The sequence below is a fragment of the Chelonia mydas genome, chromosome 1 (assembly GCF_015237465.2).
Source record: "Chelonia mydas isolate rCheMyd1 chromosome 1, rCheMyd1.pri.v2, whole genome shotgun sequence".
Lineage (NCBI taxonomy): Eukaryota > Metazoa > Chordata > Testudines > Cheloniidae > Chelonia > Chelonia mydas.
In genome coordinates this window covers 130,096,329-130,112,529 of record NC_057849.1, presented here as the reverse complement: position 1 = coordinate 130,112,529, position 16,201 = coordinate 130,096,329, and the positions used below count along the sequence as shown (strand labels likewise).

Below are 16,201 nucleotides of genomic sequence, written 5' to 3'. Positions count from 1 at the left end.
GTTCAGTCACTTAAATCAATCAGCCAGACTGGGCTGACCTAAAATCCTCATTGTTTGTAAAGCCTTTTTAAAAGCATGAAAGAAATACATTTTCTCTGTCAACGTTGTCCTTTTTCATTCGGCCACAGTAGTTTGATTTGTTGCTGGTTTTAACAACACTGTAATGAATGTTTCCCCCCAGCCCCGGAATTTGTGGCTCTCTTTTTTGTTCAACATCATCGTCATCAATGAAGTCAGCAATTAATCTCTAAAGGAACAGGATTTGTTAACTCATGCTCCCTCTGCTGGCTCTTAAGTATCAGAGCATAAAATGTGATGGATACTGCATTAATAACAGATTAAGCTAGTTAATCATCTCATTATACTCAAAAAATGTGTGTCAGGATACAAGGTGGATGGAAAAATAGGGCATTCATAGATTTGAAGGCCATAAGGGACCACTATGATCATCTAGTCTGACCCTCTGCATAACAGAGGCCATAACTTCTGGTTAAACTAGCTGCACACATATCATTTAGAAAGACAGCCAATCTTGATTTAAAGACTTTAGTGTCAGGTGTTGATTACAGTAGGAAAAACTCAGTTAAATGAACAGGTCAACAATGAAAAGTTAAATACCTATTTTAAAAGAAAATAAAAATATAAAGTTCATGTATATAGAAGGCAAATGATAGCAGTCAGCAACTGTAGAGTGAATCAACAGTTCCCTTCAATGTTGAGTCCGTAGCAGTGTCTCGTAATTATTAGGAATAACTGTTTAAGTGAAAATCACTAATCACATACTTTGTTGGTGTGCCCCTATGTTCCAGTACCAACATATTAATGTCACTGCAAATCCAGAGAGCTCCTTGAACACACAAAGTCACTGGGCTACTATGTTTGTCTTGTAGCTATGCTCCAGCTTTCTCTCATGCAGCTCAAGTCTGTTATCAGAAAGCACCCGTAACATCTGGCATCACAGGATGTTTGTAAGAAAGGGAAAAGGGCCCACTCATCATCAGCAAGATGACAGACACGATCCCAACAGGAATAGCAGCACCAACTTCCTGTGCCTCTGGGCTGGAGGGCATGTAGAAAGAAGAAAATAGGATAGCACAATTGTATGCTACAGAATAGCAATTCCAGGTCACTGGAATTAAGACACAGACACCCGTAAATATTTTCAAGATTCCCCCAGCTAGGAAAAAGCTGACAGTCTGAGTTTTGAGAAGAATTCCCATATAAATATTCCTCAGAGCAAAGACAGTGAAAGCTTTTCCTAGTGCCCCCAGGACTGTAGCAGCCAATAAAAGGACCTGGGCAACAGAAATTTACTGGAGAATGAAGGCACCATTGAAACGGAATTTGTGACAGAACATTATTTGAAGGTCTCTGGAGACTTTGCCGTGACTCTTAAAACAAACTTTCCAGATGCCTACCCAAGCGATGCCAGAGGAGATGATAGTGGTGTTACTTGTATGCCACACTCTCCACTGCACTTGTCCCATTGAGATGATGCACAGGATCCAGCCTAACGTACCCAAAGCAAGGCCAACTATCTGGAGGTGAATACTAGTGGCCAGGGAGGTCATGGTCTGGAGATCTTCAAGAAGTGCCCGGATCCTGTCATGGGCAAATGCAGACAAGTGCAGGTCCACTGAAATGAAGCAGAGTATAAATAAAATAATATATTGTATTTTTATACGCACACACATTAACACATATGGGGCCAGATTCGGCAAAGCCAGGCACATGCCTAAAGGCCAAATTCATGGAGAGGCCCACGTGCTAGGTCACAATGCCACTCACTCAAATTTGGCCTGGCCGCTCCTCTGTCATGACAAAAGGAAAGCTGGGCCAAACCTGAGTGGGCAATGCAGTGGACAGCACTGCGCCCCCTTGCCACTGCTGTGGAGCCAGGTCCTGCACCAAGGCGCCCCGCTCCTCCGGACAGGAGGGAGTTCACTCAACTACATCTGTGTAGTGGGAGCTGGAGGTGCTTAATAGCTCACAAGTGTAGCTGTGCTGGCCTGAACAGGGAGAATATGAAAGCATCCATATCACTAGAGCATCTAATTTAGCTGGCCAGAAGTTTGTTTGCCAAGGGCCCGGTGATGAGTTAATCCAGCCCTGTGCACACATGTACATGCAACGGCCCAGTACTTGCCAGAGATGCCAAGGGCCTCTACAGGCCTTTCCGAGGGAAATCCTGCTGCCTCTTCCCTGGGTGCCATGGCAACTAGTGGGCAGGGTTCTGAGCCAGCTGGGAAGCAGACAAACCCAAGCGCAGGGAGTCTGGTTCTGCTTCAGCTCCACCCACATCGGAGACTTTTGGCTTTAGGAGGACGGGCTTCCTCCCTGGACACTGGAGAGCAAGTAACCAGGTACTCCACAGGCCTGCTCCTGCTGCCATTGAAATCAGTGGGAATGTTACCAGAGGAACCGGATCAGGCCCTTGTATTTTTCTTTTCAGGTCTCTCTCCATAACGTTTTCTCTCATTTCCTTCTGCTCTTTCTTCACTATATTTTCTTCCCTCTTTGAAAAGCCTCTTCTTTCTCATTTTTTTTTGCTCTTTCATATTCGCCCCAGCCATTGTCGTCCACCCCACTGCCATATTGTTTTTATTGATTATATGTATTATCATAGTGCCCAGGAGCCCATGCCTCTTCGCTTCCCTTCTTCTCTTCTCTGTATCCCCTTGCTTCCCATAACATTCCATTTTCTGTCCACAATCCTTTCTTGTTCTGCATCTGACCCTCATTCCCAGGGACCCTTGAAATCTGTTTGCCATGGAAAAATGTGGAATTTGCTTTTTTAGGGAGAATCTTAAGCTATTACATTTTGTGAAAAAAATAAAAACGTAAGTAGAATCCTGTTTATCTGAGCCTCCATTAATCGTCTTGAACCACCAACTGCCCAGGGCTCAGAGCCCTGGGTGGCTGATGGTTCAGTTAATATGGAGAGCCAGATAATGGAGGCTTGAATAAATGGGGTTCTGCTGTATATCAGTAAAACATTGTGTTCATCTAATACCTAATATATATTGTGGCTAGGGAAACTAAACTTCAGTGTTTCATTTTAATTGTGGAAAAAAGTGGATTTTTAGGTTTTTTTATCAGAGAATTTTGGGGGGGGTTTACCACAGAAAACTAGGATCCCTGCTCATTATTAATATTTAGCACCACATAATTCCGTATATGCATGAATTAATTCTTCATCACTGAGGATAGCTTTTTAGTTAGGAACCCAATGTTCTACAGATTTATCCAAGGGCACTGGAACAATTTGTATAGTGGGAGTGCTGAGAGCTATTGAACCAAACTATAAATCCTGTACTTAATGGCAACCACTTCAAGCCAGCGGGTGTGGTAGCACTCCCCACTCCGCTAGTTCCAGAATCTATGGATCTATCTTAAGCACATAGTTGGCTTCCATTACTATAGTATCAGTGCACCTCACAATCTTTACTGTATTTATCCTCATCACACCTCCCTGAGGTAGGGAAGTACTATTACCCCATTTTACAGATGTGGAGCTGAGACACAGATTTTTAAAGGTGTTTAGGCAGCTAACGATGCATCTAGTAGCCTATAGTTACAAAAGCTTCTAGATGCATAACTCCCATTCAAATACAACTAGGAACCTATCTGCATGTTTAGGCATCTAAATACATTTTAAAATATAGCCGTAAGTGACTTGTCTAACATCACTCAGGAAGCGTGTGAAGGACAGGGAACTGAACCCAGCTCTACCCAGCTAGCACTCTGTCAGACCATCCTTCCTCTCTCCTGTAAGGAGATGGGACTAAACTGAATCAGTAGGGGAATGGGAATATTTTTGGTGAGAGAAAGATGGCTTTATGAACTGATGCTGTGTCTGGCAATGTTGATGGTGACATTCATAAAAAGAATCTCATTTTAATGTTTTCCTTAGTGGATATCTGAATGGACTTGGAGCCTATAATATTCATGTCCATTAGTGTGTTATTTTAAGAGAACAATTTGCCACAAGCACATTCATTAGTCTAGTACAGATTTCCAGATATATTCTATACAAGGTAGACTTGAACATTTATTATTAGCAAAAAAAATCTTTGTTCTGAAGTATTTTAATCTCCTAAAGTTCAGGAAATTACATGTGGCATTTAAAAATTTTCCAGGTAAGACCAGAGTTACAAGCTCTAAAATAGCCTTGTAACTTTAAAAAAAAAAAAAAATCAAGAGAGAGCTTTTTAAGGATTTTATGCCATCAAAGAGCAGGAAGGGAAGGTGAAGAATTGATCAAGGCACTAAGAGAGAGAAGGCCCTGGGATAGTTATTATAGGCTTTTGGGGCAAGGTTTGGCACACTTACTAAGGTTTCAATGGGGCTAATCATATAAATATATCCTGCTCAATACAGTTGCAGAATTAAGTCCTTAATTTCTAAAGCCATATTGCTTATTTCATATTCCTAAAGCAATGTATCCTTTAATAACTCCACTGTTTATTTAAGGATTCAGTTTAAGGTTGTCCTCTTTTTACAAACTTCCCAGGATTTGCTCCAGTCTGCCTCACAGGCCTGTATATCTGACCTTGCATCTCTGCTTTTTCTCTGGTCCTTTCATACAATCTGGTGAGAGAGCCTTCTGTTATGAAACCCTTGCCATCTGAAACAGCCATCTTGTGTCTCTGCATCACACCTATACTCCAAGTCTTTTCAAATCTCATTGAAGCCATCTTTTTTTTCCCTTTCCCACATCTTTTAATTTTTATTCCCTCTGCTTTTTTTCCATATTAACTTTGCCACTGTAATTTAATTCTGCAAAGGGTTTTATGTTGCAGTTTCTAAGTAAGACACTATACAAAATTACATTATATTCTGTACTGAAGATGAATCTATGTGTAAGTGGCTGGAAAATGATTTTGGAATGTTAGGAAGGAGATCAGTCATTCTCTGATCTCTCTCCACAGTAGCATCCCATGACACATATAAGAACAAAAACATTTCTTCCTCACATTGGTATGTGCTTAAGAAATAGAAGTACCCAAAATCAGCAGTGAAGTTATAGCCCTTGTGAAAAATTGTTGGATCAAAAATGTGTATTGCTTTCCTGTCAGAAAGAGCATGTTCTGCAATATAGCCTCTCCTGTTCTCCTTTGTTTCAACTGTAACTGGGAATAATCCTCATTGTACTAATGGAGATTATCTTCTTCCCAGAAAAAAGGTATATTCAGCCAGTCAGATATTCACTTTGTATGTTTTCACAATATATTGGATTATTACGTTCTTTTTAGTTTGGTCCATTATTTAAACAACCACTGCTGGGAATTGCGTAATAAACATCTGTCAATAACTAATGGCGTATAAAAAGTGGCATGTTAAGTTCTTTTTAATTTTACATCGGCAAACTGCAGCTACTTTTCTTGAAAAAAGTTTTTTGTGTGACCCAAACAATTTTCACAGAGACACTTCCAATGTATTACAGTCTGCTAGGGCACAATCTGTTCTCGGTGGTGGCAGATGGCAGAACAAGGAGCAATGGTCTCAAGTTGCAGTGGGAGAGGTTTAGGTTGGATATTCGGAAAAACTTTTTCACTAGGAAGGTGGTGAAACACTGGAATGGGTTACCTAAGAGGTTGTGGAATCTCCATCCTTAGAGGTTTTTAAGGCCCATCTTGACAAAGCCCTGGCTGGGATGATTTAGTTGGTGTTGGTCCTGCTTTGAGCAGGGGGTTGGACTAGATGACCTCCTGAGGTCTCTTCCAACCCTAATCTTCTATGATTCTAATCCTATTCCCAGTGACGTCAATTGCTTTATCAATTGATATCAGAGCAACAAATAGGCAAGTGAGGCAGATGTTACAAACAAATCAGTTTCCTAAAATGTCAAAAAGGTGTATTCTCCTTCTTAATGCATATCGATTGACTGATGTAATTCATTAGTCAATTAAAAGAAAAGCCCCAAATAATTCTTTTCCTCCTAAACAGACATTTGTTACACCAGTGAAAGTTTCAGACAGATAATCCAAAACACCAAACCACGATCAGAAAAATAAAACAGGACTGGGTGTATTTGTAGACTGAGCTAGTATGGAGACTAGCATTCCCAGACAGGGTGGAACCCACAGGTCAGTTTCAAGGTCACTAGTAAAGTAGCATGGAGAAGTCTGCACTACAGCTGATGGACTGTACCACATTTGTGGATAAAAAAACCAACAGCTTAAATTTTTCCGGATGCCAGAATCTTAATCTTCATAAGCAAAACATTCAGTAAAATTTAGGTTGAAATCCTGGTCCCACTGAAGTTAATGGTAGTTTTGCCATTGATATCAATGGGGCCAAAATTTCATTTCTGTTTTGGGAGACGTCCAGGGTGTTAAAACTCTATGGTATTTGACTACAGACCTATGTTTTATGTACATAAACACACACTAAGGATAGTGGTGCTATTGCTGTTAGATATTAAGTTTGAACTGCACAGAGGGACAGGTTAATAAATAACAATATATGCATTTATATGCTGTAGAAATTTGTAAAGAAATAAATACTGTTTCAGGACTACACACAGGCAAACAGTACAACCCCAATTATCCAAAGATAGTGGTGTTATACCAATAAAATAAAAACCAGCAGGATCTTATTAAAGGGAAAAAGGTAAAATACCACATTTATTGTGAATACAGAAAGAATCATAGTAAGCAGTTAGTTATAGCTATAACGTTCCATTCAATCTCATATTTATTCACACATTCATTCCTACAAACATACACACACAGGTTCTGCAAGGTTGTTATCATAGTCACCAGCCTTAGAGTTGCTCATGCCAAGCCACTGGCCAGGTGGCCTGGACATAAGGAGGGAGCAAGGCCTTGTCAGATGCTCATCTGATGCTCGTGGAAGTTGGTTTGCAGAATCAGAACCCAAAACTCTCACTTTCTAGAGTCCATTTTTATAGGAATTTCGTCCTAGGCCAGTCTGTGGGAATTGCTTCATCATGCTGTTGCTGAATCAATCAGCAGATGGCACATTCCTGACGGCTCCGTGCTGCCAGGTGTTTTCTTGTTCTTTGGTTCTCCCATTATTGAGGCTGTTGCGTGGATTCCAGTCTGCCCTCCGGGGGTCCTCTGGTTATTTCCACTTGACGCCTTCTTCAGCCGATGGATACTGGATTCTTAGGCTGGCACCTCCCTGATCATTCAGTTATTATCCACACGAAGCATCCATCCACATACATCCTCTATCTCTATTTTAATCACAATTGTTAATACAACAAAAAGGCAGGGAGTCTCTGGGTGCTATTTCTGTTGTTACAGAGTATTGCTTTGAGTCTCTCTTTGTGTGAATTGCTTTGAGAACAGACTCTGTCTTAGAATGTACTAACGCAATTAGCAGCTTGCAAGTTTCACACATAGAGGGAGAGAAACAGTACCAAAAACCAAGAGACCTCTTAATTAGTAATACCCTGGAATTTAAACTATGGGGAATCAAACTTATTTGTGATTTTAATACAGAACTTCTTTAATATGATCCAACAATGGGAGCCACCCAAAGCTTTCAGATAATCAAAGGAGCTAGTCCAACAGTCTTTGAAATCTGTGCTCTAACCCCTAACACAGATTTCTGGTAGGTTGGCTGTCTCTCTCATCTTATCATAGTCCTGGTTACTTTACAGTTCAGACCTTGTAGAGCTCAGAAGTTCCATACAAACAGTGCTTCAAAGTCACACCTCAGGACACAGTGAACAAACAGCCATCAGCACTGAGTGGAACAATACCACCATATACCGAAATTTCTATATGTTTTTGTTTTAGCTAAGAAGAATGAAAAAAATCCCAACCCAATGGGTCAGTGAATGTGGTCGAGGAAAACAGTTGGAATTACACACATTTTATGTCCAAATAAACTCATCAGCATCTGTGTTGCTGCTGCTTTTTATTAAATTTCAAACTTTAAAAATGTTTTGCCAGAAAATGTTCATAGTTTAGTACTTTAGTACTGTAGATGAGCTTTGGAGATACACTACTGAAAGTGGTGTAAGCTGGAGAGGAAAAGGCTGTCTAGCCACAGTGGCGAGACCGTAAATTAGCACCAGTGAGAAAGCTGGTTCTAGCAGCAGAGGAAACAGAGAGGTAGGAGAGGGAGGCCAGGTTCACGGGATAGTCTAGGGGAAGTCACAGTGTGTCAATGAAGAAACAAATTCCCTTGTCACATACCCATGCAAGCCTAATAATTTCCATGTTCTGTTTGCATGGGTGAAACTGAGGCAGAATTGGCCAAATCAGGCAATTTTGAACAGGATCCTGAAAGGAATGGGGGAAGAAGTAGAGTTGATTCGCAGGGGGAGAAGATGGATATGGTTGCATGTCTCCCCAGAAGTGGAAAATTGGAAGAATTGCAAGAATTTGGCTTTGCTTTCATCATTTTCATTTTTTTAACCTCAGAAATTAGGAATGAAAAGCAACAGCAGAAATAATTACCAAAAATAATAACTGCCAGTCAGAAGAACTGGTTTGTTGGCATTCTACATCTTCTACTGTTAACGTTTACATGAGTATATTCTAAAACGCATTGTAATTAAAGCAATGAATCTTCATGTATGTATGTTCATTTATATTCCTAGGACTGTTGTAACAGAGATTTGAAAATTCAGGGCCTCTCATGGGACTTTACTCAATAAAAGGTCTCTTTCCACTACTGCTCCATTGTTCCCCGAAACCCTGATTTTTGTGGGCTTCTCTGGTTTATTGCTGTGCTTTGGACATTTTAAAAAATCCAATTAACATATAAAAGAGTTGCTGCCACCAAAAGCTTCATGCATGTATTTCTGATGATAGAAAGAACAGATTTTGACACAAGAAATATCCTAGTAATGACACTGGTCAAAGATGTTTCCCCCTTTCACATTCCTTTTTGAATTAGTGCAGTCTCTGATCAAGAAGCATATGTTTGCAGACTTTGTGGATCTTTTGTTTAAATGAGGAACTGATAACACACCATATCTTCAGGTGAAGATTTGCAGCAAGCAAAGTAAAGACATACAAATAAATATAGGATCAAATACAATCAACTTTAGAGGGCACCCTACAGATAGAAGAGAAACTAGTAAGACCTCTTTAGTACAATACATGGAGACTCATATAATACAATTGCAATGATATTCAAGTTGAGTTTGACTACGGTATGTACTAGATTTCTTGATATATCACTGAAAGTCTTCTATGCAGGACAAAAATATCTTGGGAACAAAAAAAGACACATTTCACATTTAGAAAATATAGTTGCACAAGGTGCATAATAGTGGAAGGACCTAATTCAGTGGAACAACGTCAATTCCTTGAACATATTAAAGAGCTTCATGTTTCTAAACTTTAATAAATGAATAAAATCCATATATGTAGATGATAACAAATGCTCAAAGTCAGCAGCTGTGGCACAAATCAACCATTCATCTCATTGGTGAGTCCTTGATAATGTGTGGCACTTAATAGGATTAACTGTTTTATGTGCAAACGCACTAACCATGGCCTTTACTTGTACTCAGCTGGTTTGAATACCCAAATATTAATGCCACTGTAAGTTAGAATAAGATCCAGATAAGGCCTTAACATGCAGCTCCTGGGTCATTATATTTATATTTTAATTATGCTCCACCTGTTTGGTACAAAGTTCAAGTCTCTGTTATCAGGATTACACCCCAGCATTTGGGGTGACAGGAAATTTGTAAGAAAAAGAGAAAGTCGCACTCATCAGCAGTAGGATGGCAGAGATGATCCCAAGAGGAATAGCAGCACCAACTTCTTGAGCCACTGGGCTGGAGGGCATGTAGAAAGAAGTGGGAAAGGAGATTGTTTGGTTGTGCACTACAGAATAGAAATTCCAGCTCACTGGAATTAAGACACAAAGACCTGCAGCTAGGTACAAGAATCCAGCCACTAGAAAAAAACGGATGATCTGAGTTTTGTAAAGTATTCCCATATAAATACTCCTCAGAGCAAATATAGTGGAAGCCATTCCCAGTGCACCGACAACCATGGCAATCAGCAGGAGGCCCTGAGCAACAAAAATTGCTTTGGGGATGGAGGTCTCATAGTCATTCATTTTATGACAGATCTGTTCTTTAAGGTCAAAGGAGACGTGAAGATAACTGATGAAGCAAACTTTCCATATTCCCACCCATGCAATGCCAGAGGAGATGATGGTGGTGTTGTCCACATGCCATACTCTCCATTCCACAAGCCCCATTGAAATGGTGCATAAGATCCAGCCTACTGTACCAAAAGCAAAAGCAGCTAGTTGGAGATGAGAAGTGCTGACTAGGGAGGTCATGGTCTGGAGATCTTCAACAAATGTCACAATTCTGTTGTGGGTATATTAGCCATACAGACAATTGCAGAGGCTCTGAAAAAAACAACAATATATCATTATGAACATGATCATATTAGTTAGTTTGTTTGTGTATGTATGTATGTACACATGAGAGAGTACCCATACAGAGGAAGTATGGTAGTCTCCTTTCTTTAACCGTAGTGAATTTTTGAAGGTTAGTGTTTATAGCTGAATAACATCAAGATTTTCTTTCAATTCACTTTGTTGTACTGGGGGTGGGGAGGAAACGTCCCCCATTGGCAAATATTATAGGATTTATTTTACATTCGTAAACCAAAAGGTAAGCTTCATGTATTTCCCAAAGTTATTTTCTCCATTGGTGCACATTGTTATGAATGCTTTTAGTATATCTTACAGCCTTGGAGTCTGAAATCCTCTGTTTACCCACAGAATGCAGGCAGTGACCCTGCAAGCTTCTTCATTCTGCCATTGTAGCTTTGAGCTGAAGGGATCAACATTAGACTGACTGAAAACAAGAGATCTGTAAGCATCAACTTCCCCATTCATCCCCATTAAAATAAAGGCTGATGGTGAAGATTTAAATGTCAGCATTCATAATGATTAAACTGAGAATGTTTTAGCATTATCCTTGGATTGAGGGTAGATTTAGGACTGAGTAGAATACTATCCTTTTTCTGTTCTCCACACCTACATAGTGGAATAATATTGTGTTAGATTCACAAATCGTGACTCGTTATTAACCTCACCCCCCCACCCCCAGCTTCCTCAGTTCCGGTCACCATGGGATAGTAGTGGAATATTTCAGTCCTTGGCTCATATGCTGAGTTTACCAACAGCATGCAAATTAATCATGCTGATTGGCTTTGTCATGCAGAAATTGTTTTGACTAAGAACTGGGCTGAGACCCCCAACTGTTTCACATAGGCTTTCAAATAACTATAGCAATGATTCATTGCCACTAATGATAATTGGACTTGAATTTAAATTTATTACACAGATCTGACAGGCACTATACATCTTTAAATTCCATGAGCTATCCATTCTCCCATCTCTTCTATCTTTTAATAATAGTCCAGATACATTTAGTTTATGAACTGGGGGCTTGATTCAAGAAAGACAATATATTAGGCCAAATTTTTCTCTCAAAACAATAGGTAGATCTAGAGTGAGGGGTTTTGAATGGTAACACATATAGCTTTTCTATATATTTAACTTTTTAGAATTTCACAAATATATCCAAGCCATATCTAGCTAGCTGAGAGTATAAAACGTTCCATACAAAAAATCTAGCTGAGAGTGTAAAATGTCAAAGACCTTTTTGGAATTCTTGGGTAGAAAAATCCAACAGTTAGTCTCTTTATCCAATAATATATAGTAGGTTCGGACAAAGACATTCCTTCTTGATATACTGGTATGTTGTATACTTACTTCAGCATTGAAGATAATTCCAGAGAAAACAGGATAGCTAAGACAGTTTTAGGCACTAGCTAGATACAGCATATTCTTCAGTCTGATCATATCAGCTTCCACTGCACTTCTGCATTTCAGACAGAATCCAGACTGTCCATTTCCTGTGGGAAGAAGATAATCTCCATATTGCAAATGTATATTTAATCAATTGTTTCTTGAGGGGGGCGGGGGTGGAGGTCTGGCAAACCGACCTCTATTTTTATCTGCTCAAAATGCATTACATTAATAAAGGCTCTTCAATCTGGTACATTATTTAATCATCTCTTTTATAGAAATCAGTAATTAATAGCTGCTAATAACCACATCGGTATTACATCCCGATGGGGAATTATAGATGGCATGTTTTCTGTCTTAGTTTCACATCTACGAAGTGCAGCTATTATATTTGTCTAGCACTGGGAGCACTGCATATAAAATTTCCATTGTTGAATTACCTCCGTTCTTATTAAAGTGAGTTGACGCCAGTAGGAACAAAGATAGGCCAAAGCTGAACACTTTTGAAACTCCCACCCTTTGTGCATAGCTCAAAACTCTATATTTATAAATCACTGGTAAATAAGTACTCCGTTCATCAACTGACTGCTACCAGACAGAGCCTGTGAATTTCACAAGCAAGTCAGTGTTGGATGACTTATGGGACTGTTTCAGTCTCTGATTTCTGTGATTCTATGAATATCTGGAATTCATAAATTTAGTGTAGTAAAACTATCCAAATGTAGTATGATAATACAACATCAATAACTGTGAAATTCCATGTTAAAACCAAGACAAAAGCTCCTCTGCGTATAGGGCCAGATTAATGCATACCCACTATAGAACTGTGCCTAAGGTACCAATTCCTGGGGTCATATGATTACAACAAAATCACAGCTTATGTATTTTTTTAAAAAGTATTTTTAATACAAAAAAAGATACTGCAACATTCACCTGAGTCTGCAATAGAAACAATAGCTCAGAGAGGGATGAGATGTTCAGTGACTCTATAGGAAGTTTTAACTCCAGAACACACAGCTCTCTGGGGCCCCACCAACACCATGCTGGAAGAGGCAGAAGAAGAGTGCACCAGTTGCTCACATACAGATTTGACCCAGCTGCTCGGGAAACTACTGTGGGCCCTCCCTGCTGCTGAACCCTGCTTTGCTGAGGGGCAAAGTGGGCCTTCCTGTCGCTACTTCTAGAATGACCAGTTCCAACCTTAACTATGGAGTCACTACCAGGCACCTCCAGAATTATAAGAAATGCTAGTGGCTACCAGTGTATGATGTCATGATTTCTGTGAGGATTAGGTTTAGAGGAGTCTTTAGGAGAAGGGAGAATCTGAGACGGAAATGTGGTGAAAAGAGCTATCAAGTTTATGTAGGCCAGCAGCCGCTACTCATTTGATAGTTGCTTACTGTTGTTTTGACCCCCACTCTGAATGCACACACCTCAGATATGAGGCCTTGTTCCTGTGATTCCCTGGGGTGGAATCACATAATTCTTCCACTCTTAAACCAGGTCCTGGACTACAGCACCTTGTGGATCAACTGTGCTTACCCTGGACTGGGTTTGGTTACCTGTGGTTCTTTCCTTACAGAGCTTGTGGCCAGTCGTGAGTACATTGACCCCAAACAGCCTTCTTAAAACAAGGCGGGGTTTAATCTTAACAGAAGGAACAAGACAAGTTGTAGCAGAGGTCTTTAGAACAATAAAGTGTCTATACTCGTGGCCATTGTACCTAAAGACATACCCCAGACCTCTGCTCTCTGGAAGGTCTTGGTCTCAGTCGGTTTCCCAACAGACTCTTCTTTTGAGGGACTACCTTTTTAATCCAGCCAAAATTCTCTGTTCCAGTTCTCCTGGCTTGGAGCACCCCTGTGACTGCCAGCTGAGACCCTCTCTCCCTTGACATACTGTCCAGTGAGCTTAGCAGGGTGTCAGAGGTGGCACTTCACTAAGAATGGCTTAGACACTGTCCCTCCAGTGTGCATAAATGGGTTTCTCTTAAGCCATCGTCCTCCTTCCTGCTTGAATTAACCTGTTGTATTCATACAGCAGTCCCACTTACAACAGCCAGACAAACAGAACATATAATAGTCACAAATTGTTACAGAGCGGCTTCACATCCATCACACCTATGCTCCACTCTGCCCCTGGGATTATGCCATGATGAGACACCGTCACTTCTCTGCCCGTTACTGCTTTTCTTTCTGGTTAACCATTAAAAACATTCTGCAGTCAGTGTGGCCAGGGCACCTGCTTCAGGAGTTGGGGGGTGAGCAAGTTCCTTATGAAAATATTTCTTAACCTGAGAAAAAATTTAGATTGGTTAAAGGATGAGCAAAAACTCAGGATTTCCATATTCACTGATTTGTTGATCCCCTAATTTACATTCATGGGGTTGAGAAGACTGGTTTCTTTTCTTCTCTCTAAATGCCTCTATTTTAGGATGGGTTATTTTGTTTGTTTTTGTTTGTGTTTGAGTGAAGAAATGTTGTGGCCAGGAACAATGTGGCATGGTTAGTACTGCCTTGACCCAAGAGTAGAAAAGGCAGGTGCTGTTGAGAATTTTCACACCCGGCTCTGCCAGTGTATCTTATGTAACCCCCTTGCTTTTTCGGAGCCTCTCTGAAGCAGCTCCCACAGACAACAGCCCAGATGCAGCAGCTGGGGGAAAAAATGAGACAGCAAAATGGTTGCTTGGCAACACTGAGCAGGTATTCTTTCAGGAGCTCCCAGGACCCCAAAGGCCTACCTAATGTGGGCAACACAGGAAGAGGCCAGGAGTCAGACGGTTATGCCAAGGCAGCCAAAGGCAGGTCCTAGATAACCTGCACATGGCTAGGACTGTGCAGAAGTAATCCACACACCTCCTGGGTGTGATGTTCTGTCCCATCTAGTGGCACCGAGACCACTTAGAGAGAGAGAGATTAATGAGGCTGCTCTACAGCCTTAGCTAAGAGCCATATGGCTTTTAGCTGCTGCAGTAGAGGTTCATGCATTAAGCTTCAAAGGTCCCAGGTTTGATCCCACCTGCAGATGACCGGGGGCTGTTGGTGTTACACAGACGTGCACTGAACCCAGACAGCCACAATATTTCGGGGGAAAGAAGTTGGCTGAAAGAGATCAGCTTCCAGTTGCTGGAGGAAATGCAGCCCCACAGTTGCTCTCTGAAGGAAGGAGCACAAAATACCTAGTGCCCATTGGGCTGAGAATGGTCCACAGAGCCACTTAGGGGAAGGAATGAGAGACCTCCATCATTCTTGGGACATGGGGTGGTCCAAGACAGGGCTGCACTTAATTTTAGTTTTAGTCCAGCTCTGGGCTTCCCCGCAGCAATAGTCAATCTAGTTTTGACCACAAGTTTCTGCAGCTACAGAAGCTGCTTCTTTTCCTGCATAAACCTGAAGTCAGACTTACATGGTTTCAGGCCTTTCCCAGAAAGGCACCAAAGACTCCACCCCACCCAATTACCATCTATGGGAAGGAGGAAATCAGACATGGACACACACACTCCTGCTGTTCCGCTGCCATTCCAGGTCCCTTATTCCTCAGGTTAGGCAGATTCAATTGTATCTTGGATTTTTTTTCAGCAAAACAGAGCCCCTACGAGGAGACTCCAAATCACACCCAAGGCCTTAAATTTTGTGGCAGCAAGGACACTGGAAGTCTTGGTAGTCAGGCAGGGGATCATTCAGACTTTTGGCACCCATTAAAGTGCAGAAGATGGTTTGGATTTTTGGCAACCTGGAAGCAGTTAGTATATTGGGGGTGTTACTTTTCCCCACCCACCCTTCTTAGGTAGGGTGAGATGACTTGAAATTTGAGAGAGGGATTTTGAATTCTTTATCCTCCACTCCAGCAAACTTTAACAGCAAGCGCCTCCCTCACTGCCCCCATCCTCCCACCCCTCGTGACTTTCAATAACAACAGAGAACAATTCATTCAATCTTTGTGCTAAAGATAATGAAGCAGTGCTGCCATGGGAGACAGGGGCGTGGTGTGGCGGCCCTGCGCCCTTGCTCAACAACTCACACCTGCTGCAGGGATACAAAGACTCAGAGAATTTCCCTCTGGATCTCAGGACAATCACAGGGTGGGTGGGAGGACTACATCCTCAAAAGGATGATCAGGCGGGAACTCTTGCCTCCATGCAAGTGATAAACGTGACTCAATATAAATGAAACTCTACAAATGATGAATAATAAACCAGTAAAGTGTATTATGGTTTTCCCTATTATAGAATCATAGAAGATTAGGGTTGGAAGAGACCCCGGGATGTCTATTAGTAGACTCCCTCCTTGTTAAAAGGTTTTTGCTATTGGAAATCTAGTGTAATTTTTAAACACTTTGAAGAGAAAATACATTATAAACTCACCCCTATAAAATCAACACAATATATTGATATGGAATGAGTTTTCCCTTTCCCCATTAACACAAGAAC

At 41.0% G+C, this 16,201-nt stretch overlaps 2 protein-coding genes across 2 annotated transcripts; both read right to left on the bottom strand.

Moving 5' to 3' along the window:
* Window positions 1-929: 929 nt before the first annotated feature.
* On the bottom strand, window positions 930-1,580 carry LOC114019562 (claudin-34-like). Its single transcript, XM_027822540.3, is given in 1 exon segment — window positions 930-1,580. A coding segment is annotated over 1 exon segment (642 nt). The 5' UTR covers window positions 1,572-1,580.
* Window positions 1,581-9,648: 8,068 nt separating this feature from the next.
* On the bottom strand, window positions 9,649-10,308 carry LOC102947753 (claudin-34-like). The gene has a single exon (XM_007060253.3). It carries the CDS (start codon window positions 10,285-10,287, stop codon window positions 9,649-9,651), a length of 639 nt encoding a protein of 212 aa, XP_007060315.1. The 5' UTR covers window positions 10,288-10,308.
* Between the last annotated feature and the right edge of the window lie 5,893 nt (window positions 10,309-16,201).

What these genes read in the sequence shown, in the direction of transcription:
- LOC102947753 (XM_007060253.3), bottom strand. Translation starts at nt 10,287, where the DNA reads ATGACCTCCCTAGTCAGCACTTCTCATCTCCAACTAGCTGCTTTTGCT.